This window comes from Branchiostoma lanceolatum, chromosome 3 (genome assembly GCF_035083965.1).
Source record: "Branchiostoma lanceolatum isolate klBraLanc5 chromosome 3, klBraLanc5.hap2, whole genome shotgun sequence".
In the NCBI taxonomy this organism is placed as follows: Eukaryota; Metazoa; Chordata; class Leptocardii; order Amphioxiformes; family Branchiostomatidae; genus Branchiostoma; species Branchiostoma lanceolatum.
In genome coordinates, this window is record NC_089724.1 from 8,414,981 (window position 1) to 8,441,869 (window position 26,889).

The 26,889-nt window shown below is 40.5% G+C and overlaps 2 protein-coding genes across 4 annotated transcripts; both read left to right on the plus strand.

The window, feature by feature from the left end:
• LOC136430018 (medium-chain acyl-CoA ligase ACSF2, mitochondrial-like) lies at window positions 1-26,120 on the plus strand. 3 transcript variants are annotated; one of them, XM_066420241.1, is made up of 19 exons: window positions 1-101; window positions 3,121-3,286; window positions 3,663-3,791; window positions 4,224-4,286; window positions 4,690-4,817; window positions 4,983-5,030; window positions 5,384-5,507; window positions 6,162-6,257; window positions 6,600-6,733; window positions 7,094-7,188; window positions 20,233-20,309; window positions 20,603-20,710; window positions 21,200-21,348; window positions 21,723-21,777; window positions 22,484-22,570; window positions 22,863-22,915; window positions 23,647-23,707; window positions 24,172-24,243; window positions 24,451-26,075. In XM_066420241.1, the coding sequence occupies exons 2-19, from the start codon at window positions 3,134-3,136 to the stop codon at window positions 24,511-24,513; spliced, it is 1,695 nt and encodes a 564-aa protein (XP_066276338.1). In that variant the 5' UTR covers window positions 1-101; window positions 3,121-3,133; the 3' UTR covers window positions 24,514-26,075. The 3 variants fall into 3 exon arrangements, with proteins under 3 accessions (XP_066276338.1, XP_066276339.1, XP_066276340.1); XM_066420242.1 differs by lacking the exon at window positions 1-101 and adding an exon at window positions 1,502-1,602 and having other exon boundaries at window positions 24,451-26,078; XM_066420243.1 differs by lacking the exons at window positions 1-101; window positions 3,121-3,286; window positions 3,663-3,791; ... (5 more) ...; window positions 6,600-6,733; window positions 7,094-7,188 and adding exons at window positions 14,866-14,987; window positions 15,206-15,253; window positions 15,368-15,491; ... (1 more) ...; window positions 16,639-16,772; window positions 17,967-18,061 and having other exon boundaries at window positions 24,451-26,120.
• LOC136429099 (uncharacterized) lies at window positions 11,679-13,783 on the plus strand. The gene is made up of 4 exons (XM_066418978.1): window positions 11,679-11,936; window positions 12,417-12,545; window positions 13,156-13,218; window positions 13,682-13,783. Exons 1-4 carry the CDS (start codon window positions 11,784-11,786, stop codon window positions 13,781-13,783), a joined length of 447 nt encoding a protein of 148 aa, XP_066275075.1. The 5' UTR covers window positions 11,679-11,783.
• Window positions 26,121-26,889: the final 769 nt, after the last annotated feature.

Consider the following 26,889-nt stretch of genomic DNA (forward strand, 5'->3'; position numbering starts at 1 on the left):
GATCGACAAAAGCTCGCACACATTACAGAAGTAGCTCACACCCTCGCCAGGTCTGGACGCCTTTTTTCGTCCCTCCGTGCTTTGAATAACCACAACCAAAGGTATGCCTACATGTTATGTTTTGCATTTTAACCATTGAGGTCACAAACTCTGAACATAAGTTCAAGGACTTCGGTCGACACAAAATTTCGAGTTTTTTTGTTGATTTCCTAACGTAACGTAACGGAAATTGATATATGTCAAGATGGTTTTATCATCAATGAAAATTAATCTCGTTCAAAACATCTGTTTCACGTGGTTTATTACTGTTGTGTTCTTCGTAATCTTTAAATGAACAGTTTTGTTCTCCATATGGTGAGTAGGGTATACAGAAGTACATCTCGCTCCGGTGGTGTTAGAGAGAGTCCAAAGTACAAACATTTAACAATGCACATATACGGTTACTTTGAATTTATGTAGGCAAGGACTGTACTACGTGCAGTGGGAGGGGGGATCTTTTCTGGTCTATCTTTTTCAAATTTTTGACACTTGACGATAGCAGGCTACTGAGTGACGTGAGATGTTTTCACCTGGGAAGTTGATGGGTCTTCATTTCCATGACTGATATCTATTGATATTTCTTTCTTTTTCATGTGTGTCATATGTCACACGGGAAAGTCCTATCATGCATGGAATACGGAGGATTTATTGAATTTCGTCATAAATTATGCAAAAGTCCTGATTTATATAATTGAGGCAATCATCACGTTGCTATCTACAGACCAAATGTGACTTTAATGTGTCAACCCATTCTTGAAATATTCTCCTTCATGCGTCCAAGAGCTATCTACCACTAAAAAAAATCATCACATAGCATGTCCAGAACACGAGATATTAAAATGGTATAGTCCTGCTGCAGTGAGTTAGAAAGTCTCTAGGCGGTGATAATGTATATACTAACCATTTCGTCATTTTCGGCAAGCACCTTCCAACCTATATCAAATATCATATAAAGATTCATTCAATCACGACTTCTCAATTTATGCTGTTCACACACACACACACACACACACACACACACACACAAACAGACAGACAGACTCTCTCTCTCTCTCTCTCTCTCTCTCACACACACACATACACAGACACACACTTACCCACTCACTCACTCACTCACTCACACACTCACTCACTCACTCACTCACTCACTCACTCACACACACACTCACTCACTCACTCACTCACACACTCACTCACTCACTCACTCGCCCACTCACTCACTCACTCACTCACTCACTCACTCACTCACTCACTCACTCACTCACTCACACATACACACACACAGAAAAACAACCATCTTGGCGAAGGTATTAAAGACCAGTAGAGCAGACACGTTCAGAATGGTGGCCGAGAATGCTCTGCGCCACCGTGGCGGTCTAGCACTCTCTGTTTAGGACCCGCCCCCTCATTGGTTTTGATCACCGCTTGTTTTGTCGGCACGGGCAAAGGTCGGGGACGGACTAAAGTATACATTACAGACGTAAAGCAGCTCACAACCTCGCCAGTACGAGACGCGTTGTCCGTCCCTTCCTACTTTGGAAATCTATTGGAAAACCACAAAAGGTAGATCTACATGAATTATTATGTTGTTTATTTTAAACATTAATGTCACAAAGACAAAACGTAAGCTTAAGGGCCGTGTTTAGAATTAATTGAGACAAAAAGTCTATTCTTGTTACGAATATTAACATACTAGGCTAACAAGGCTTTATCTAAATACATAGAAATCTCATTCAAAACATATCTTAAACGTGGTTACTGTTCTATTTTTTCTTATCTTGAAAAGAACTTTCATTTAATTTGACAGTTTCATTTCACTTAATTGTGCGTAGGGTATACAGATGATTGTCTGCCCCCCACCCCAATTCTACTGCGTATACGAAGTTCATCTAAGGTTAAGGTCACCAGAGAAAGAGTTCAGATGGGTTGTGAGATGTAAACTGTTGGGTACTGATTGGGAACAGCTGGTTCTGTAGCAAGTCAAAGTTGATTGTGGCGTGGTTTGTTTGACCCCAAACAACTACTTCTCCAACTGGGCTAGTTCCCAACATACCCACGATTTACTGGTGGTGAATTGGCTGTGACTAATGTTCGTCGTAAAAGATGGCAAGTTGCAGCCTAAAACTAGTCGGGCTGCTCCCAAGCTACCGCCAAGCTTAGTTGGGCGGTGAATGGTCCGGGTGTATCACCAAAGAAAGGTCTGGCATCAGCTACTTTTAAAGAAGCATTGCACTCAAGAAGTAGGTATCATTTTCTGATAGATTATATTTTCGGGGATATGAATGCAGCTGGCTTCTGGCTAATTTGTCTCAGCTGTCTTTTCTACAATAATCATTTTCTAAATTTATGTACCCCCATACGGACCCGCTTCTATGTACTTGCATAGCCAAGCACAATTTCTCGCTAACGGTAGACGGGATTAAAGCTTAACAAAAGCAGTCGAGGGACTATCATACATCCAGAAAGGTACAAGAAAGTTTAAAGACTATACCCTCTGAGGATACAGAGATTTTGGTACACTTGTAAGAACATTGAACTCACTAAATTTGACAAAACAATTCAGTATCAATTCAGAATTAGAGAAGCAATATATGAGAGGATGTACAACCCCGCCCTCAACAGGAAAGGGGGTCTACGCGTTCAACTTTCAGGCACCTGGGATAATGCATTGCCCACCACCCCCCACCCCCGGACAAGCAACATTTAGTTACTGTACTAGAACAACAGTAGCTAATTGAACTATTGGCATAACTTTGTCTTGAATTAATCTTCTTTTTGAAGACTACTTCAAGACATCCTAAATTGTCTTTACCTCATTAACATATCTATTCAGAGTTTTGGTATAAAACCTGGTGTTCTCAGTCCTATCGTTAGTCACTGACGAAAGACAGTGGATACTGTCTGAAACGTCTGACTGTTTCAAAATCTTATCCAGTTGCTTGAGTAATTATTTTTGGCGTAATTCAGTATCTAATGGGTTATAATACCCGCTTCTGTGGAATGCTTCTTTAAAACATACTAGCTGAGATTGAGAAAAAAAAGTGAAGAAATTCACATATACTACAAATTTCCTACACGCAGATAGTATTACGTCATGAGTTATCTGCGGGGTGCTACAGACGACCCCCTCCTTGATGTGACCTTTGGCCAGCTGCTGGATGACACGGCAGCAAGATGGCCGGACAGAGAGGCGTACGTGTTCAAGAAGACGGGCTCAAGGGTCACGTTTGCCGACATACAACTAAAGGTAGTTTCGCAACAATTATGTAAATTGGGCTCCTATTAGCATGCTTGGTATATATTCGTGTACCACCTGTTATTACATGTGCTATATGTATTTATGTCCAAAATGCAAAAAAAAATGGAATCATAGACATTTTTCATTAATTATACACGTTTGCCGACTGTCATACAAGAAAAAGTAAGGATCCAGAATATGTAGATCACAAGTTCTTGGAAAGTTGCATGTTTATTCATGATCATTCGTGGTGACCTGTGTTTCGGCATTTCTTTCCTTCCTTATTTTTAACCTTTACTGTCGTCATTTGAGTCCGTGTTTTTTTGTCCCACAAAATTGATAGAAATATTTTTAAGTTTGATGTTGTCATTTCCTGTCCTGTCAGGCAACAAGACTGGCGGCAGGACTGAAGGCCATAGGCACGGCACGAGGGGATGTAGTAGCGTGGCTCTTCGGTCACCGCCCGGAGTGGATCTACTTGTACTTTGCCGTGGCCAAGTTGGGAGCTATTGCGGTCAGTACCATTGTTGCCTGGTTTTGTTCTGGTTGAGTCCATCCGCTAGAATTCCAGAATAAAAGTGACATCTTGGTTTATGATTGTATCAATTTTTATTCTGTCTCTTTTCATCTTCATTATATATTCAGATGTGAAATGCAAAAAAAACACATATATTGTCCTTAGAGTTGAAATGATGTATTTTCATTAACAGCATTCTCAATTTTCATCAATCTTCATCAGTTAAGTAATTTTCTGGGACATTGTTGAATATTCCTGTGTTTTCCATTTGTTTAATTTCATGTGTCTCTGGGCTCCCTTGGAAATCAGCTGATGGGCCACACATGTTTAAATATTAAATAAATAAATGTGCAAAGATTGGGGCACAGTTCTGGTAGCTATCTAAGCATTACAATGGATAGGTTTTACGTGTATTGCTACCCTTTTCAGATGCCACTGATGCAAGATCGTGTGGGGCGGAACGTGGATATTATGATGTACTTCCTGAATAAGGTAATAACAATTACAGGCCAGAAATGAGACAGAACATATTTTGCCCCTATTTGGATATCATTCAATTCATTGCAATGTGAAAGAACAAACATAATTATGTGATAGGTATAGCAAAGAAGCAATTAATTTCCTTATATAGATCTACACAATAAGGCCATGTTGATTTGATTATATGGATGACATCCGCGCGCAATTTTCGTCCGTTCCCAAAAAGATAAAAAGGTTTTCAGCCATAGTGTAGATCATACAAAGCAGCTTCAAAATGAGAAAAAAATATGCTTTTTTTGCCAAATATATCAGTTTTGGGGTTCCCAGAGGATGTAATCCATACTAGTAATCAAATCAACATGGCCTAAGTGAGAATTCAAAAAACAATTTTGCGCTGACTCTCTCTTGTTCTCAGACCCGTGTGAAGGTGCTCATCATGGGTGATGACGAGGGAACAAACCCGACTGACGGCAGGACCCCGTTCCTGTTCACTTTGTTTCCGGAAATCAAAACAGCGGATCCCGGAAAGCTGAAAATTGAAAGGTGGATTCAGAATGTAGGACTGATTGTAGCATCAGTGCAATGAAAAAAAAATGAATCGCTTTAATCCGGATCATTATTAACACCATGATTTTTGTGTGCCTTGAACGTCATGTGATATAAAAGATGTATGCTGCCCAATTGGTCTAACTTCTGTTCTCCATGCAGACTTCCTACGTTGACCAGTATCGTCGTGCTTGAAGACCGGGCGACGGGGTGAGTACGTACTAACGTTACATTGTTTAACTATTTGATTGTTTGCTTTTACGTCTGACAGTATGTCTGTAAGCAACACCGTAGCTTATAAATGATTTTGGTTTAAAACGATTAAAAAGAATTGTCTCCTTGGTATATACACTGTGGATCTGTACTCTGAACAATAAGAATAGAAGGAGATAGTATTTCAATAGCAGTGGTGTATGTTTGTCGCACATTTCACACAATTTTGACGGGCATTTATTTTTAAGACGGGCAGCGTATTGTGTCACAATTAGACCGGCAAAGACCAGATTGATTTTGATATGGTGTCCCTGATGGTACGATTTTCTGCACGATATGTTAAAATAAAGAATCGGTGCCTACACTATGGAAGAAGTGCAGAGTCTGGGAAGTGACGAGATGCTTCTGGCTGAAGTCAGGATGCTTCAACCCCAGCTAAGCTGCCACGACACGTTTATGTTGGTATTCACTTCGGTAAGTTAGAAATAAGACTGTCAAGGTAGACTCTTCTTTTTTTACTTCACTTTGGGACGTTGACAGACAAGGACGACGTGGCAATTTTTTTCATAACTTATTCTAAAAGTGCCTCTTACACAGAAAAATATACCCACTTGTATACATGGGTGGAGTAAGAAAGTCGTGTAAAGCGCCTTTCCCAAGGGCACATCGGTGGCGTCAGGGGATTCGAACCCGGGACTGATGGGTTCTGGGCCGAACACTCTGTCGTTATGCCACACGTACCCACTATGCCGACTATGGCACATAGCAGAAAAGAAACTATTTACGGATGGCACATAGCACTAAAGCACTTTTTTGGCATACAACCATGGAAATATTTATCAATATCTTTGTTGTTGATGTGTTTGCCTGTGTGTATGTGTTTGTTAATATGGCCCATGGAGCGTGAAATAAACAATTAACAAAATATTAATCTAAATTTAATACTAGTATGCTTAAAGTCAATCCTAACTAGCCGAATTTTTTTGAATCTAAATAACAGATGCCCATCAGTCAATCGAATTTTACTCAATAACAAACTGATATCAGGGATTTTTCCTCACTTGTGATCTCACAGACTATGCGAAAAAATGGTAACTGGTATGCCTTATCTCTACTTCATTTGTACAGGGAAGTACCGGCCAGCCGAAGTGTGTTGAGCTAAGCACCTACGCTCTTCATAACAACATCCGTTTTATCGGCAAGGCTATCGGTATGCCGAAGGAGGTAAGCCAGTAAAATAAGCACGAGCCGCTCAGCCATATTGGCTATCTATGGGAATACATAAAAGGGAGTATAAAGCTTGTATAAAGTGTGCATATGATATGTTGGAAATGATATGTAGTGAATATCCGTATATAGTCAAAAAAAGAAGGTGGACTATATAGAGTAGAAATAGATTTACAAAGTGATAGGGACATATAGCAAGATGGTTTGACTACAAAAATTGTCAATGCTAGTATTAGCCGGATATAAAACAATCGAAAATGAAGAGTTTACAGAATGTAAGCCATCAGGCTTGAATGACTACTGTTAAAGTCCCATTTAATGGTTCTTTCATGATGACAGGGAACAGCACTCTACCAGTACTTTTCGTTCCGCTTCGCTGTGATCTACCCCTTCACTGCAGGGTGTACACTTATCGTCCCTGCCAGCATGTCGGCGCCGGCTGTTGAAATCATGGAAATAATTCAGGAAGAGAGGTATGTAGTGATATGACATATTTTGTTGTCATTTGCGTTATGATTACTGTTTTAAATGCATTGTTATAGCCTGGGTACCATCCTATTTAGTTTACGGGGCCACCCATAGTGTTGACAGCAACCCCTTAGAGTAGGGCGAGTCTACTAGGTGCAGTCAGTCATTTAGTTAGCGAGCTTTCCTGGCCCTTCTCTCGGCCTCGGCAGCAGCTTCTCTCCCAGTTCTAGAGGTTGAAACGCCGTTGTGGATCAGCTGTAGTCAGGCACTGGGATCATGGCATAGAGCGTAGTGTAGCCAGTACTACCGCCCTGCGAGTTGTCTGTGTCCTCGTAATAGTCGTTTTTATTTCTTCCAAAACCTAGATGCAAGGCGATCGGCGTATTGTATCTGAAACAGTGCCATGACTTGTTTCATGATCCACGTCTTGGTGAATACGACCTGTCTTCACTTGACCGAGGTAATGAGTTGACACGAAAGATTCTTGAATGGGCGTTCGTTGTAGGCAAACATTTGACATTAATCTTTAACATATTTGTCGTACTGTATTACATTATTACTTGATTGCACATTAGTTTCCTATGATATATTTCCTAAAGTTTACTGATGGCGAGCTTCCTGCGCATAATCTTCAGCAAATATAGGTTTGCTGCAGCATTCTAGAAACATGGGATAAACTTTTTAAAGCATCGGCACAAAAAATCGACCGATTCTATCTTTCAAGTATCAGCATCAGTAATATGAAGAATGCAGTTTTTTTCAAGTGGAAATGATCATCATACTCATGTCGGCATTGGATACTAATTCATGTATTTGTTTGTGTAGCGCTTGTCACAGGCAACATCACGCCAAAGAGTCTAGTCAGATTATTGACTAATCAAATGTAATTCGGAGGACGATACTTTAATCCCTATGCCAGTTTATATGCCCTTTCCGTTTAGTCCCCCATACCACTTGACGGCGATCTCACTGCGATCTCACTGCGATCTCGCTGCGAGCTAAATTGTATTAGCGTAATCCTTGGCTTCAGAATCGAAAAATCATGCAGAATGTAAAAGTATGATATGACCAAAAAGACAACAAAATACACAAAGCGTAAATTAAAAAAAAACGCGTTTTTTATCAGTGAAATTCGTTGAAAATTTTGTCAAATTCTAGGTCACAGCGCGGTCGCAGCGAGATCGCCTCTCTTGTGAAATGGGAGTAAAACTATAAACAACTAACCGGTGTTTTGGAAATGTCGAATGAGATCTTTCTGTTCGTTCCACCTGCAATAGGTTGACCGGAAGAAGTTGAGACTGATCGCCATGGAAAAGCTCGGTCTGAAGGAGGTGGTCTGATCTGAAGCCTTCCGGGTTCACCATTGCAAAACGTGTTACAAGTTACAGAGCGGTCTATAGTAACATTGCACACAAAATCAAAGTATATACATGGCCATGTTGATTTAATTAGTGGGTGACATCCACTGGGAACCCCCAACCTGATGCGAGAGTACGAATAAAATAGATATTTTGGCAAATAAAAGCCTCCTTTATTATTAAATCTACATGGCCAAGAAGGCCAAAGGATACTTATACAAAATTTAAAACAAAGAGTATGCTATACCGAATAATAGTTCCTTCATTTTTGTTCTTTCACATCTTCTTCTTTGACTTTGGATTTAACTTTTTCCGAAATACCTTTTTTTTGGCAATTTACAGCATATATTTTCTTCTTTGCAGCTGCTTTGTATGATTTACAGTATGGCCTTTAACCTTTGTTTTGGAAAAGGACAAAAATTGATGCGCGCGCGGATGTCACCCATGTAATCAAATCAACATGGCCTATGTGAAGAAAAAAAGTCAGCTTGTACATATATGAAAGACTACTTCAACCTGTAATTTCCTGTTACAATTTTTGTTAGTCCATACAAAAGGCTCTCAATGCTTGGGTCATTCTTAGGTAAGTTTGGAACAGGACAGAAGATGAATATACAGACTAATAACGTTGAAAATAAGAAGAATAATGTAAGCAGAAAAAGTATATACGTACTGCGGTTTAATTAACGCTGGCATTCGTAATACAGTATAACAGTAGTGCATTCGATTTTTTTCCCACTCAGATGGATATATGATTATGCGGTTTATAATAGTCCATAGTAGAATTAATCCATGTAACGTTAAGACATACATGTCTGCTCTTAGAAAACAAATTGACACACATTGTCATTGAGCAACAAAGCTATCTTAACTTTAACTGTTATCAAAAGCTCAAGACGATTCTGAATATACAAGAAACAGTTAACGAGATTTTTTACATATCTGTGACTTGTATGGCTTGGCTTGAGAACTTCGTGTCTAAACTACCACCCGTTTTATCCATTGTACACATAATATAAATATCTAGATATTACACAAGGCAACATTGATAACTATTCCATATATTTGTGACAGACAATAAGTCCATGATTCAATATCTATTCTACAGTTACGCAGGCCCTGTTGGTGATTTTTGCATGGTGTTAACGTGTAGTACATCCATCGACAATCCATTAGCCTAATGGATCTATACGATCAGTAGTACATGTATGAGAATTTTTGTATTCCGCTGTATTTGTGTACGATATTGTGCGTGTTTGGAATTATTTACTAAATCTGAGTGGTACTAACGTAACATGACCTATTCACGTGCAGAACCTATTTACGTCCGGTTTGGCTCATGTCCACATGTCACGGTGTATTATGCAAAAGCCTGTTCTCATGAGCAATAAAGAACGTCATTAGTATGATCCTTAGCCAACTCTCTCTTTTATACAAAACAATGAAAAAGGTTTACGTCCGGCGACATAACAGAATAAACTCCTGAACCAGTAACAGCAAGTTGCACGGAATCGTCGATCGTGCATGGCGTATTTCATATGTAATTCGACACCACGCACTTCATTATGTTTTTCTATCTTACACGATAGCTAGTATCTTTTAAAAGTAGCTGACGTTAAACCTTTCTTTGATATTCAGAGCTATCCATGGTGATTCGAGGTTTGAAACTCTTACCAGTTTAAGGAAGGTTTGATACAACCTAACGACCTCCAGACGGGTGGTTAATTTTTGCACGGCAAAACATAATAGCCAGGCGTTTATCACGTGAACGTCACGTGCCGCGCATGTCGTTGAAATTCACAGATCAAGTACTGTTTTCTTCCATCGCGTCAAGCAATCGGCGGGTCAAACATAATGACTTTACTTTCATTTGTCTGTAGACCACTTTGGATAGTTACTGTGCATTTTTTATGGTCTATGTTCTTCAAGCATAGCGCCAAAAGGGAAAAGACTGAGGTGGACAATAATGGGTTACACTAGCACAATTTTACATCATATACATCAGTATAAATACATGCTCGCACGGCGTTAAAAAGGCGGAGAAAAACTTACAGACCATGCATTTTCTTTTTAGTAGAGCTGATATTTCTGCCCATGGGTTTAACATTTGGCTCTGTCCGCGTGGTTTTAAGATTAAATACGTTTTGAATAAATTGGACGTTAACTGGTCACGTTACGTTGTATATATAGGCTGAATAAAAGTTCTAAACGGAAACTTTGTGGCTCAAGAAGTCCAACTGAGGGACGACTGCGGTGTGAAAGGTGTCGGTTAGCTTGAGGAATGAATCCACTCTACTTTATACGAATTGCGGCTTATCTTGTTCATTAATATCAATTATCGCGAATTCAGTCTTCTGTGACCTGTCAAACAAACTACCAGGGACAACAGACTACTCTACAAGCAGAGTGAGGTTCGGCTCCGGCTGGTTTTTGACATGTTTGGCCAAGTTTGCATTGGCGACATAAAGATAACGGGACAAAATATAAAGCCTGACAAAAACGCCTAAAACACGTCAAAAACTAACCGGAGCTGAACCTCTGCTTGGAGAGTAGCTACAGATGCCGTAACCTTAATTATTTCCAGGCAGGGGTCAGTGACCGATTAGTAGTCCCGCCCCCTCCTTTGACCACTTGTTAGGTCGGCACAGTAAAAGGTCACGGCCTCGTCCTTAAATGTGGGACAAACAGGAGCAGCTCGAACCCTCGATAGGACTAGACGCATTTCTTCGTCCCTCCTGAGTTTCGTGAATATACTGGGAAAACCACTAAAGGTAGATCTACTTACATTATTCCGTTGCTTTTTAATCACTGAGGTCACAGAGAATAGACGTAAGCCTTGTTTAGAATTAATTGGGTGAGATAAGGCTGTTTTTGCTATGGAACTTGAGATAAGTTAACACTTGATCATCAAAACATCTGTTAAACGTTGACATTTTTATGTTCTTGCTTAAATGTTTACAATGAACTTGACTAGACAGTTATGTTATATAATTGGTGAGTAGTCGCTACATAGGTCCGTCTGCTCTCCCACTCTAGGTGGTGCTAGAAAGAGAAATAGGCCAAGGTGAAATCTTGCAGGCACAGTACTTGGCTTGGAAGGTCGACTTGATTGGCGGCAAACTTCTATACGTATGAGCAAAGAGAGCTGTGCTACGTGGACATTGGGGACGGACTGTTCATGTTCTGATCTGTCTGTTAAAAATTGCAATTTTGGATACCTGATAAATAGCAGTAGTAGTTATGACCTGTAATGTTCATAGATAGACGATAACACCAGGCATTTTTTTAGCCGCCGAGTGGAACCCTGCCTTCCTGCCTGGGTACCAGACCACCGCGCTACAGTTGCTAATCCTTCGGCCGGGGAAGCAACTTGCCCCGACACCACAGTTAGCACAAGGGCCCCTAATTATCTCTCGCGCGCGATAGATATCAGAGATCGGCTGCCAAAAGTGTCCAGGCTACAGGCTGTCAGACTACTTCCTTGACAAGTCAAATACTGAGCCCCATGTTGCGTCAAATTTAAGAGTCCGTCAACTCTTCTGGAAGCAAACGTACAGTATCATAATTTTACATCTTAGAACTAACGTCTGTCACTTTCTCTTTCCTTTTGTCACATATAGAGGAGAGATTCACTTTATACAGGTCTGCAAAATGTAACTGTCTGCAGATATTTCCTACACTCAGATAGAATTACGTCATGAGTTACCTGCGAGGTGCTACAGACGACCCCCTCCTTGATGTGACCTTTGGCCAGCTGCTGGACGACACGGCGGCAAGATGGCCGGACAGAGAGGCGTACGTGTTCAAGAAGACGGGTGCAAGGGTCACGTTTAGAGACATACAAGAAAAGGTATTTTCGCAACAATTATGCAAATTCGGCTCCTTTGTATCTATTTTCGTTTCACCTGGCATGAATGAAAGGCGTTATACATGTATGTATTGACGTCCAAATATTAAAGAACACTGGAATTTTAGATATTTAACATTAATTATGCAATTATTATTAAGTCCCATTTGCGTGACCTATACTGAAATGTGCTCCGTCAAAGCTATCCGCATGCCCCCGAAATGATGGAAAACTGCCTTTTTGTAGTTATCCTCTTTGAAAGATTTCGATAAAAACGCCCTTGCATTTCCCAAATTGCAATTGACGGCTCCGAACATCAAATCATATGCATTTTCCGTCCCAAACTACCAAGACACCAAGTATGAAACCAATCCATCCAGCCGTTCTTCAGCTATCTCGATGACGAAACAATGAGCAGACAGTATACAATATAACCTCCACAGGCCATCTTCATTCTGATCTTGTATTTTCCTATCCCTTCAGGCAACAACATTGGCAGCAGGACTGAAGGCCATAGGTACAGGACGAGGGGATGTAGTAGCGTGGCTCTTCGGTCACCGCCCGGAGTGGATCTACGTGTACTTCGCTGTGGCCAAGTTGGGGGCGATTGTGGTCAGTAAACTCCTGTGTGTGGTCCTCAGAGTATTCACTGAATTTCTGAAAGAAGAAAACATCTCTCTAGAACCAGAATTATGTATTTTCATATGCAGCAATACCCAATTTCATACCAATGTGCAAAGGTTGGGATGATGTACTAATTTTTTTAAAAATCTTAGAGAGCGGAACTCTCGCCGATCGCCATTGAATTTCTAGTGATTTCTTGATCCCAGGGTCATGTATACGAGTAGGTTATCTTTTGCCTAAGTATAGCAGCCTGCGATGTTAACTTACCAAAGCATACTGTATTTCCGACACTTCATCTCCTTTTTGTGTATTTCTCACTGTGAACCCGCTAAACAAACATTGTAATCCGCAACAAAAACGAACATGGCGACTGGCGGGGGCGCCAAAGCCGATCGCCATTAGTAATTCCTAGTGATTTCTTGTTCCCTGGGCCATAGATATATCATTTAATGCCAAAATACAACAACCTGTGATGTTTACTCATCAAAGCATAGTGTATTCCACTAGCGTTTACCCTCCTTGATGGGTATTCCGGTGTAATCCGGAGTATTACGGTAGAAGACAGACCCGTATATACGTGCATTTCTGCCTTTTGCAGTTGCCACTACGGGCAGAGCGTATCGGGCGGAACGTGGAGGCTACGAAGTACTTCCTGACTAAGGTAATCCAATCAACAATCAACGGTCAGAAAGGAGACATCAATTTTGTGCCTCGTTTGATATTTTTTGATTCACTGTGATGTCAAAGAAGAAAAGACAGATTTGTGATAACGTAAAGCAAAGAAGTAGTTCTTTCTTAATTTTGATATGGACACAATCTGATCAATGCAAACTGCGCTATTCGTGACTGTAAACGCCCGATTTAATCAGGCTCTGGACACAACATGAAGGAACAAAAATGCAGACTCTAAATTAGGAAGGGCAGCGGCTGCGTATCAAAATTAAATTGCAACAGGCTTTGTGTTGGATGCAGGGGATAATAACGGTTTACACACCAATTAAGATTTGCGTTAAATTTCAGAGGTCTTGCTATAAACTGGTCTGAAGGGTTTTCTAGTTCATCGGATTGCTACAGCTACACGTAAGGCCACAGCAAGTAAATTTTACGGATGAGATCCTCTGCAGACTCCAAATCTAGTGCGCAAGGGCGAAAAAGAACAAGGCGCGCAAAAACAAGACATCCACATGTTCAAACTTGAGTACCATAAAGCATGTAAGAAGAATTGAAGCGATAGAATACGGTATTATCCATGTATTCAATAAAACAATAGCTTACATTGATGTCAACATTAAAATAATTAAATTATGGATTTAGATACGGGTCTGTATAGCAAGACGGCAGAGACAAGGTTTCCATACACTCAGGGTACGGGAGTCTCCTGAGTCATGAGGCAGACTGACGGTGACTACATGTTGCTGGCTCTGCTCACTTTTCCTTAGCTGAAGTTCTCTAGCTCTCCGCTATTGCTGTCTGACTGAATTGTGGTGCCTTAAAAATCACACGTCTTTTCATTCTGTCTTCAACATACAGACAGCTAAACAATGGTCTACTCAAACCGCATTACATTATTTACTTCATTACCCTGTTATCGAATTTTTTAGTAGTTCACTTAATTCAAGAACAGCACATCAGATTACACGTTGTTGACTGGCACAGCAATTACAGACTATATTACAAGTTTGGCATCAGGGCTGCACTGTGTTTTCCTGTAAGTTGGTGACGAGGAGCAATCTCATTACAGCTTGCATACACAATGATTGTACAACGCATTTGTACGGAGTTTTCACCATTCTTACATGTGCAAATACCTTTCTATGGCATCTAGAACGTTTTTGCGATAGAACTGACAGTAGTCTGCACTATTTTCGGTACATTGACCATTGCCGAAGGGTAAAAAAAAATTGCTTTTATTTTTGAAATGAGGCGAAAATCAATGCGCGCCCTGATGTCATCCATAAAATTTACTTGCTGTGGCCTAATGAGCACACAAAGGCAGACATCTGTCGGATGGACAATTCCTTTAAAACCCTTAAGCTGCCATTCCCGGTTTTATCAGGGTCAGAAACATGCCATGTGTGCTGGGCCCGGTTATAACCGGGATAGGGTATTTCCCAGAAGAAAACAGCTTTGCGTGCGTGTAGCGCTCGAAGCCCGGAAGTCAGGGAAGTTAGGACCGCCGGCTGTTTCTTGGGTTTCGTGGTGAAGGTCAGGGGTTAAACTTTTATTTTATTTTTACTTGCCTAAAAATCTGGCAGCTTAAGGGTTAACTTAAAAGATTCTTCTGATACTCGGTTGTTCTCAGGCCTGTGTGAAGGTACTTATCCTGGGCAATGATGCGGGAACTAACCCGACTGACAGGAAGACTTCGTTCCTGTTCACGTTGTTTCCGGAAATCAAAACAGCGGATCCCGGAATGCTGCAGATTGACGGGTGAGTTCAGAATGTAAGGTTGGTTGCAGCATCACTGCAAGTAAACGACGTAATCACTGTTTTGATAAAGAGTTTAAGAAAAAAAAAGATTGGTTGCAGCATCAGGCAATTGATTCAATGAAAAACGTAATCATTTTCATGATTACCAGAATGATCCTTCCGTGTCTTGAACATGGTGATATAAAAGATTTATGCTCTTATTGTTGTTCTTCATGCAGGATCCCCACGTTGACCAGTATCGTTGTACTTAAAGACATGGCGACAAGGTAAGTACTACAGTGTATAACTATTTGATTAACATGTCCGTGATTATCAACTAATTGCTTTTGATAATTAAGTTGTCACAAATGGTATTATCTACTCGATGTGTTCTAATAAAGAAGTGGTGCCTACACTATGGAAGAAGTGCAGAGGCTGGGAAGTGACGAGGCGCGCTTGGATGACGTGAGGGTTCTTCAGGACCAGCTCAGCTGCCACGACATCTTTATGTTGGGATTCACTTCGGTGAGTGACGGTCATGGCTGACGACTATGGCACTTTCTTTCAGTCTATCCAAACATGCTCAATTTCTTTGAAGCGAAATAACAAAGCTGATCAGTCTTCCGTTTAACTAAAAACATACCGATGTCATTACCTGTTTTCTTCGCTAGTGATCTCAAAGCGATGTAGCGATGAGAAGATTATTCGACCCGCCTTCTCTGGACTTATAAACCTCTGCACGTGATAGAACCCAACACACTTAACGAGAAGAGTAGGGTGACCCGGTGTGCTTGGCCAAAAATGCACGCCGTAGCGAGGCCGTCGGGAATTTGCACGAACAGCCCGAGATTATACCCGGGGTCCCTTCAGGGATGTTGGTCACATTTCATTTCATTTCATTTTTTTTCACTTATGTACGTTTATCTTTTTGCTAATACAGGGGAGTACCGGCCAGCCGAAGTGTGTTGAGCTGAGCACTTTCGCCGTTCATAACAACATGCGTTTTATCGGCAAGGCTATCGGTTTGCCGAAGGAGGTAAGCCAGTAACTTGATCAAAATCCGCAAAAAAGTACTGATTTAATTCAAACTTCATCAAAACAACTCGCAGACATACTGTGCTGTTCTGACAAAATGGTCGGTATTATAAGCGCTTCATTTTCTTCTATAGTTAATCCTCTATCCATCATCCCCTTTTAACCAAGGAGGGTAAAATCTGATTTCAACCTCCTTGTTTAGGATTACAAATAATCTAAAATCTATGATAGACACCATAGAAACAAATACATATTCATTAAGACTTACACCACATTATAAATTCAATATAGCGTAAAAGGAGTCCTCCGTGCAGTTAGGTCATTCTTTGAACAATATACGGTAGACATAACTGATTAAAAAAAACACAAATATATCTTGAGACATGCATGCACATGTATGAGAACATATGTATGTGCTATGGGGGCTTTTAATGATATGTACTAAATGTCCGTAGTCAAAGATGGACAGATAAAGAAATAAATCGACATAATCATGATGGCAAAAAAATGTCAGTAACAGCCGCAGTTGAAAATTACGGAAATAAGGCTCTATTCTTAAAGTTGCAGAATCTAACACATCAGGCTGTAATGACTACATGTTCCCATCAGTGGTTCTGTTCTTCTGTCCTGATGACAGGGAATGGCGCTCTACCCGTACCTCGCGTTCCAGTACGCTGTGATCTATCCCTTCACTGCAGGGTGTACACTTGTCGTCCCTGCCAGTATGTCACCCACGGCTGTTGAAATCATGCAAATGATTCAGGAGGAAAGGTATGCAGCAGTGCGAAATATTTTTTGTTATTACCTTTTCCAGCTGCGTGTGTCTGGACAGTATGATTCGAGATCCTGGATGGATCTCTATGATATTTGGTATTTTATTCTATGATATGCTGATCAATGTACGATGACAGGTGTCGGAAAAAGGAAACAAAAATTTTAGGTAGTACTATAGCAGGACGTCCGGATTCCATACATCATGTTCCGGTCATGGTTTTTGACCGGAAATAAAGGACAAAACTGTGGGCGTTTTTATGGGACTGCAGGAGTACTTCAGTTCCAGACTTTCAAACAGTATAAGGGATGAATGGATTTCAGCGATTTTTGACTTGTAGGTAATATTGTTATTAAAGACCAACATAATGACATGTTAATTATGCAAATTATGTTGATTCGCATGATTAATGATAATAGTCTTTATTGAATATTCCTGCCCAAATGGGCTAAATGCACAGATGACCACATGTGGTCTATACGAAGCATAAAGCAAAATATGAATTGATAAGATGCTACATTCTAACATTGAAAAAACTAACAACAGACAAACTGTGGACTATTGCTAAACTAATGTTGATCACCTAGTACTTTCTTCTCTCTTTTTGACGAGAGATCGTTCTTACGTGACATCAGGGATATAGAATTGTCCTGCTTTGACATTTTTTGCACATTTCTTGTCTAATTCTATTGTCTTAAACAGCGATTGGCGCTCATCTTTATATAAACAACAATCGAGTAAAAAGTGGGTTTCATTTTCAACATATAAATGGTCACAGAATTTGCATCATGTATTATTCAGAGGGGTACGGTTATGCCTACCAGATTCTATGTGTAGGGAGTGGTCACTGATGAGAAGTTTACACATCGCTCTGCGATGTTCGAAGTTTGCAATGTTTGAATATGTTTCTCTTTCATAAATCTCTTTCAATGTATTAATAAGAACAATTCATATTTCATTGTGCTTAATGACAGGAATAAATGTTATTTGGTCGCGGAACTCTAGTTCTTGGAAAAAAAAATTCATCTTGCACATTCATTGTCTTTTTATTACTTTCTTTGAAACTGCAATCTGGGACAATTAGGCATGAATTTCGGACATATGCTCACGTTATTCATCTGCACACTCAGTATAGCGAGTATAACCACACGATGAGTTTTCCTGTTGATGGTGATTTTTCTTTCTTTCTTTAGGTGCAAGGCGATCGGCGTATTGTATCTGAAAGAATGCCATGGCTTGTTTCATGACCCACATTTCGGTGAATACGACCTGTCATCGCTTGACCGAGGTAATGCATAAAACCTTTTTATCTGCATGAAAATTTGAGATATAGTTTTGCGTGTGTGTGTGTGTGTGTGTGTGTGTGTGTGTGTGTGTGAGTGTGTTTCTGTGTGTGTCTTTGAGTTTCCGAATTTTGGTAGTCAGCATAATGCTTAGGTCACATTTCCAATCCGGGGCCCGGTCGGGCAGCTTGCGGTAACGATAAATATGATATAAAAGACAACTAAAGACAAAAAACGTTAAAAATTACTCCTAACTACAAGTTGTGTATTTTCTTGATATGCATTTTTCTATTTTTCGTTTTCGCCGACACCCCGGCCTAAGCATTACTCTGGAACCTCTGGAATAATGATGATGACATTTGGTACATGTATGTGGGAAGACGGAGGTCAATGTTGATTTTGAGTTAGTATGTGACCTCGGTACTGCAGCAGAACATGCGTTTTTTTTTTTCTTTTGACCTGGAGGTGCCATGTTCTTAATTTTTGCTGTGCATATTGTGCATTTAGCTTGTGCATATATTATTAGAAGAAGTTCTGTATGTTTTGGCCCCCTATCTGTTCTTGAACTGCTGGGGCGTTTTTGTCAAAATCTTGCAAGAATAATGATTGAACAAAGGAACGGCTTTCAATGATACTATAGCATGTAGGTAGCTTAGACAGAGATACGTTCCTAATTTGCATAATTAATGCAAAAGTGCCATGATTGTGGTAAATTATTGGACTGTTAACATTGTAACCTATGTAAGTCTTTAAAGGTGTACTTGACAAAGCATAAATTAGGCAAATCTGGGGGTCATTTGCATAATAAAAATATTCCATGGAGATCTCCGAAGGCTCTTATTGAATAGTCGTTCATCACACCAAGTGTTTTTAATGATTTTTTCGTATATTTGTTGCCATGAATTACTTTATTTTCGTGTCATTTTTGTATAACGTGAAACGAATGACAAAATTCCTGCACATAATACTCAGCAAATATGATGTTTGTGGCAGCATTCTAGAAACGTAGCATGGGTGACGCGTCACAAACCATGCGCGTCACGTTCTGTGCTTTCCCAGGCACAGAACGTGACACAGCCCGACCGTCACAGACTGTGCCCGGAAGTGCTGTCAATCACTGTGACTGACGGGGCAGTGATGCCCGCGTTTCCATATAAGGCAGCGTGTTTTTGTTTACCGCAGTAATTCACCACCCCCCGTCATCTTTGTTTTTGGGGGCGCTGAGGTAAGGAGGAACAGCGTAATTCTCGCTCTGTAAAATATTTGAATAACTTAGACTTAGAATTGAAGTGGCACAAAAAGACAGTGTCTATAACAGATGCTAAAAAAAAGCAATTTGTAAGACCAAATATATTCTATCCAGGGAAACCAGGTCTAGACTAGGATCGGGCCACTTGCCCAGGCACGGTTCGTGACAGTGCCGGAGTGTCACAAACTGTCACTGTCACAATCCGTGCCTGGGCACAGTTTGTGACAGTGCTCGAGTGCTCGAGTGCTGGGGCAAAAGCACGGTTTGTGACACTCGCGCACTGTCACGAACCGTGCCTCAGGACACAGTCGTGAATGGCACGGTTCGGGACGGATTTCTGTTGTAGAAATTCGTGATAAGACGTCCGTCTGTTTGTGCCACATCAACTCTAAGTCCAAATCACCCAAGACAAGCGCGAAATGTATTTCAATAAGCGAGAATTACGCTGATTCTTTCTCATCCCAGCGCCCCGATAAAAAACAAAGATGGCGGGCTGCAGGGAAAAAACGCGTTGGGCAGACTTCTCCCCCTCAAAACACTAAGCTCCGCCCCAAAGCACAGTATGGGATAAGACCCCCTGTGTGTCACGAACTGTGCTCGGTTGGGCACGATTCGTGACGGTGTCCGAGTGTCACAAACCGAGCTTTTGTCCCAGGCACGATTTGTGACACACGGACACTGTCACAAACCGTGCCTGGGCACAGAACGTGACAAAGCACAGAACGTGACGCGACAATGCAGCGATACCAAAACTCTCACATTTTCTATTGTTTAAACGTTTAGGTATCAGCATAAGTGAAATGTAATGGCATTTCCCGATCTGCTAAGGGGCTGTTTTCAAGGAGACAGACACCTTGTAATCACCAACCTTCCACTTCTAATGATATATTCATGTTTATTTGGCATTTCGAAAATTATATTTTGCAGTGCTTGTCACAGGAAACGTCACGCCGAAGAGTCTAGTTCATCATGCTGCCAAAGTCCTGCCGAATGCAAAGATGTTTGTTAGTGTCTCCTTATTTACTAATGTACCATCTATCAATGATTCACTACATACAAACCATAAAAACATATAAACCTTTAGCTAACTTTGATGATATTCAATAAACCTTGTTTGTGTACGCTTGAGGATATAGATATGCTTTCTGATATGGTTTCTAGACGTCCTCTAAAGCAATCACTATATACCTTTGTACATTGCTGGCTGGTCTGTAGTCTTATCATAAACGACCTTTATTTTCTAACGGTAAAGATGGAGAGAGTTTTAACGTGTTATGTCCATTGAACCGCCCTAAAGGTTGGCTATGGTGGGACAGAGTTCATGTTTGTGGCATCAACGGCAGCTGAGCACATGGTTGCAGAAGGGAAGGGGTTCACGGTGGGAAAGCTGTTACAGCATGCTGAGGTATGGAAAGCTATTGCTTTGTCACCTTTGGATTTCTGTCAAGCATTGTTTCATGTACCTTGGGATTTTTATACCCCAAAATGTGAACAGTAACGGAATAGGCGCAAGGGAATTTGGACTTTTTGAGCTAAATTGATGAATCTCCAAAATTGAACAATGGGAACAATGTACAGTTGACATCGACAATTTGGAGGTACGTGATTGCTACCTTTAAAAAAGTCACTGATAGAAGGATACTTTAGTAACGTGAACAATGGGAGTTTCACATTTACCCCTACGTAAAGAGGATATGTTGAATGCTGCGTACGATGGTAAGTTCCCCTTTTCTTGAAAGACATTAGAAAATTGATGCATGAAACATATTTATGTTATACTGAGTTTCAGTGCACACATGTGCACGGCAAAGTATACCCTGTCTTTGTTACAATTTCCTGGCTTCGATAGCCATGATCATTTCAACAGCTTTATTTCTTTCTTCACTTATACTAGATGAAGATTGTCGACAAAGACTGCCAGGTTGTACCATTAGGCAATGAGGGGGAGGTGTATGTGAGGGCGTACTCTTTGTTTAACCGGTATCGTGGAGACGAGGAGAAAACATCAAAGGCGATGACAACTGACGGATGGTACAAAACAGGGTATGTACAGTGCGTTAGAAATGCGATAATGTAGAAAAAAAGCACTGATACACCGCGGGTACTTTACGGTTTACTTTATCGGTTGTGTGATTGCGCTCATACCAGATGCAAAACTACATTTTTGTTTTGAATAATGAGTTTATTCATCATTTTATTATACTATAGCAAATTTTACTCCTAACCCTTTTGCAACATTCAACTTTTGAATCCGCATTCTTCTGACGGGAACGGCCTTTCACCTAAATAGTCTGCAGCAAAGGTTTTAAAAACTTCATAAAGGACTGGATTTCTCTTTTATAAACTTGTAATTAGAATACTTAGTGTAGTGGTTTAGCAGAACTCATGTTTTATCTTTTCTTTTTCTGCACATGCAGTGATATTGGTGTTCTTGATAAAGAAGGTGTCCTGAAGCTTGTGGGCAGAATTTCGGTGAGATAAAGTTTTCAGCTGTATATTACTTGTTATTGACTACTTATCCTGTCCATCGTTGTGTTTTACCATCGATGAACATGTGTGTGTGTGTGTGTGTGTCTTTATCCGTGTGTGTGTGTGTGTGTGTGTTTGTATTTGTCCCGCCGACGTTGTGCCCTTAGGAAAGACACTTAAGACGACTTCATTTTGGTGAAATTTAGTATCTAGCTACGGTTAGGGACGTCCGTCGGACAGGACGTTAGATGGAGGTCCCGCGTTTGAGGACAGTCACATCTGTAGCGCGCAAAAAAACTACCACACGCTTAGAAAAGAGTAGGGGTCCTTCCTGGTGTGAGTAGATCAAACCTTAAGTCTGGTCCGGGTTGACATCTTGAAAAGGTGATATTCACCTTGAATGTCTATCCATTGAATAGATAAGTAACTAAATATGTAGATGAATAGACTACGTGATACTCTTGAGAAGATGATGGTATAAACCGTAAACATGGACACGTTCTTCTCAATGCACATACACACACACACACACACACACACACACACACACACACACACACACACACACACACAAACAAACATACACACACACACTCATATTCACACACACACATACATACACACGCACACACAGACACGCACATCAATGCTTGTCGATTATCAATTTTTTAAAGAATTTTTAAACACCACATTTCCTATAAATCTCCAGGATGTAATCATCAGGAATTCCTTTAACATGCACCCGACTATCGTTGAGTTGCCTTTGTCGAAACATCCCAAGGTGCAAGATGTCAGGGTAAATATAACCTTTCATTTATGTATGAAAGTCATTTGCAATATGACTATGGTGCGGTGAATTGATGCACATTTATACGCTTTTGAAGCAGTGCTTCAGCTTGATAATGAGAGGAAGGGAACCATAAGTGTTTTTTTTTTTAATCAAGAGGGAAAGAAACTTAGTATATACCTTCCAGACACACTTTGCCTAAAGGCCATAGACCTCACGATAAAAACTGAAACAGTGTTCTCTGTCCTAATGTATTTGTCAACATGTCCGAGTGTATGACAGATTCCTTTTCTTCCACCAGGTTGTTGGCGTGCCTGATCCAGCCAGTGTGGAGGAGATCTGCGCATGCGTTATGTAAATGAACTTCGTTCGGACACATTCGGCGTACAGTCGTCGTTCGATCGCAAGGCATTCTTGGGATACTCGTAGATGTTTCGTACGAAATGAAGATATTAACTGAAAAGGAAAGGCTGTGTTAGATCTTTATCTGATGTTATTCGGTCGTAGCCTGCTTTGAAATTCTAAGACATCAACCTCGTAAGACGGCCTACGGCGATTGTGGCCGTGCAGCCGAGAGCTGACACCCGCTTTTCTTTTCATCTCTTCCAAACCTTACAGTGTTCACAGACCTTTTGCTTTATTCTATGAAGCATGTACTGAAATACGAATACATAACTATATGGCTTGCTTAGTTTCATTAAAGCATTCCACTCATCCCCCCCCCCCTGAATCAGCAGGCGACCCATAGCTCCCAGACTGCTATGCAGTCAACCATGACAAAGAGGACCACACATAAAATCTGGTCTGCCTGAGGGTGAAGTTAGATGTGGCCAGGTGGTTAGGGTTCTTAATGCTTGTGTCTACTAAGGGACCGCCAAAAATTGGTCACATTGGCCAGGTGGTTTTTATGTAAATGTGGTGACATGTATAGGTTTGACTGTAGTTTGTCTTACACAGACATGTCCCTTGTCTATATAAAGGTCCCCCCCCCATTTTCACACTTATGATAGTACAATTGCCATAATGTACAAGAAAATTGGCCGTTGCTAAGACTGTTCCTATAGTAACCCTTGGATCTGTTTCAGCCTGAAGAAGGGACAAACTGCGGACTCCCAGGAGATGATGAAGTTCTGTGCAGAGATCGAGGTGAGGAGAAATAACTCTCAGCTATGATTCTTAAACAGCACCGTTCTTTCACTATATAGCAGGACAAAAGATCTCCACAATGCATTTCTCTAACATTAAACAGTCCTCCATCGAATGACGACGGAACAGTCCCATATCGAATGATGACGGTCGTGATAACTACGTTAATGTTTAAACCTCCTGCTGTGTGCGCATCTACACTGGTCCAGTAATCATAAATATTTTTCATCTGTAAATAGTTTTATGAGATAAGTAAATCAATTTAACAGTTTTCTTGCTTCTTTGATACATGTTATGTTCAGCTGCTCTGCTCCCTTCATCAGGCCGTCACCACTCCTCAAACTTTTTAGAGAGAAAAAGGTTCTGCACCTCAGGAAACTATGCTGTACTGCCAAGTATATGTTTACGTAAAACTGCATTCTATGCGACATGCGCCAGTCAGATAGATATTATATCCTCTGTAGATGGTTCCCAGAGAAAAGCCTGGCTATTTCCTCTTCATGGACGAGTTCCCGATGACATTGACACGACGCAAGGTAGGTTGTCATTCATTCAACAAGTGTATATACCATCGTTTGAAGGTTCTGTGCATCTTCGCTTTTGTGCCTTAGAAATTATTGACTAATCAAAGGCAATGCATAGGATGGTACTTTAATTCCTTTGACATTTTATCAAAGCAACAAATGAGTATTTTGTAAAATGTATATTGAATGAGACCAGTCTGTTCGTTTCATCTGAAATAGGTTGACCGGAAGAAGTTGAGACTGATCGCCATGGAGAAGCTCGGTCTAAAAGAGGTTGTCTGAAGCCTTCCGGGTTCACCATTGCAAAACGTGTTACAAGTTACAGAGTGGTCTATAGTTACATTGCACACAAAATCAAAGTACATTTGTGAAAGCAAGCCAGCTTGTTTCATATTTGACTAAAAGACTACTGCAACTTATTTCCTGTTACTGTTTTCTTAGTCGATACCAAAGGCTCACAATGTTTGCGTCATTCTTAGGTTAATTTTGCACAGGACAGACGCACGAAGATGAGTATACAGATTAACAATGTTGAAAATAAGCTGAACAATGTTAGCATGATAAGGATGGTATATACGCAATATGGCTGATTAATGAACGCTGGTAATATGATAATAGTCATTAGAAATCTGTTTCTTACTCAGATGAATATATGCGGTGTATCTATAGTACATCCATAGTAGAATTAATCCATGTAACACATACATGCATGTATGCTCTTATAAAACGATATTGAGTAAAAAAAGCTATCTTAACTTTAAATATCATCAAATATCAATGCAGAGTTTGAATATACAAGAAATAGTTAACGAGCTTTTGACATATTAATGCCTTGTATAGCTTAGTTTTAGAACTTCATGTCTGACCTACCACCTGTTTTATCCATTGTGCACATAATAAAATGTCTAGATATTACACAAGGCAACATTGATAACTATTTCATATATTTGTGTGACAGAATTTTTTAACAGTTAGCTTTATCAGCACCTACTTGTAGTGTATCAAAAAGGCGGTATAGACATTTAAACATTATTCCGGAACTTAATACCTCTTCGAAAGCTATGCAGGCTGTGTTGGTGATGGTATTGTGGAGCTATCTATTTTCTATAGGTATTGTGTTTCGTGTAGTACACCCACCGACAATTCATCAACCTAACTGGTCTATATGATAATTTTGTGAGAATATTTTTATGAATTCTGTGTGTACAATATTGTGCGCGTTCGTGGAATGATTTGCGAAATCTATACTATACAATATATATAAAAGAAGGTTTAGATGTTTGAATGATTCGTAAATGGAGGAAGTATGCTCTTATTACTGGAGTTGAACAGTTCTATTTTCTGAACAGACACCATTAAGGTAGTGAGACCATTGCTAAAGCCCCTATCACTAGGGGGAAACTAGTTGGCGACCAAAAGACTTTGCACGTTTTTGACCATTTCCCCCTAGCACTCACACTGACGCGCGACGTATTTGCAAAGGAAGCCCTGCTAAGCAAGTTATTGGAAACCACAGTGTTGCTACTGAATTAAAAAACAATATGAAATTACTAAAACGCAAAAAAACAATATAAAAGAATGTTCAGTCACTATACTTGGTGCAACATGATTAACATATTATGAATTATAAGCATAACTTTAGAATACCTTTTCATAATCTCCAAGCAGATCTTATGATTGTTAGAAGACCGTATCCAACTGGCAGAGGAAGCTTGTTGTTGCAAAAAAAAATTATTTCTGCCAGTTGGATACGGTCTTTGCAACCGTTGGGTTTGCTTGGCGACTACCTTTTCAGTGACAGAAATTAAAGAAAACGAACTGACACGAACGATATATCAGATTTCATTCTATTATGTGTTTTGCATCAGGTATGATAACATATGTTTATAGATTTGTTAGAGCAAACAAACCTTGAAACTGACTTTATTACTTTTACAGAATAAATGGCACCTTTTGGTGACTGTAATTTCCCACATCAATGCAACAGTTGTCCCATTTACTATTGCAACAACCTGATTCGTAAAGACACCGTCAGCTTTCCGCTTGAAATTCTTACTCCTGTTTGTAGTTCTCGCTTTACTCGATGCCATGCCAGCTCCTGTGTGGCACCTTCTCTTATACGAGAACCATCGTACAGGAAAATGTTGTCCTTGCGGACTTGTCCTGCAATCGTGTGGACGGCGTCTCTAGCTTGTTGCGCCGCCATGCGGAATGATGAGGCTTTACACGTCACGCCAAACAGGTCGACAAACTCAAGTCTCGGCATGTTGACGAAGGCCTTTGCCAGTGAGGAGAGACTGAGAGCCAGTGCATTGTCCGACAAGTGGAGATCCTGTAGCTCCTGAAGGTGGGCTAGATGCTTCGCCATGGCTTTTCCTCCCACCCTGGTTATTGAATTTCTATTAATGTCTATGTATCTCAGTTTTGTTAGGTGGGGAAATTGCCCTGCTATCGCTCTAACGCCATCATCCCCAATTTTATTGTTGCGAAGAGAAAGATATGTCAGCTTGCTCAGGAGGTGAAGCCGCTCAGCTATTGATGTTGCTGCCTTTGCTGAAATACTGCAGCCAACCATGTTTAGCCCGTCCGTATCTTTTAGGTATGGGAAAAGGTCAACCAGAGCCGTAACATCATTATCTGACAGAGTCCGTCCAGAGA

Bases quoted from the DNA above. Each gene is read 5' to 3' on its own strand.
- LOC136430018 (XM_066420241.1), top strand. From the start codon at position 3,134: ATGAGTTATCTGCGGGGTGCTACAGACGACCCCCTCCTTGATGTGACC. The intron at 4,818-4,982 runs GTGGATTCAGAA...TTCTCCATGCAG, and splicing joins GGAAAGCTGAAAATTGAAAG to ACTTCCTACGTTGACCAGTA. The intron at 23,708-24,171 runs GTGAGGAGAAAT...TATCCTCTGTAG, and splicing joins AGTTCTGTGCAGAGATCGAG to ATGGTTCCCAGAGAAAAGCC.
- LOC136429099 (XM_066418978.1), top strand. From the start codon at position 11,784: ATGAGTTACCTGCGAGGTGCTACAGACGACCCCCTCCTTGATGTGACC. The intron at 11,937-12,416 runs GTATTTTCGCAA...CTATCCCTTCAG, and splicing joins TTAGAGACATACAAGAAAAG to GCAACAACATTGGCAGCAGG. The intron at 13,219-13,681 runs GTAATCCAATCA...GATCCTCTGCAG, and splicing joins CGAAGTACTTCCTGACTAAG to ACTCCAAATCTAGTGCGCAA.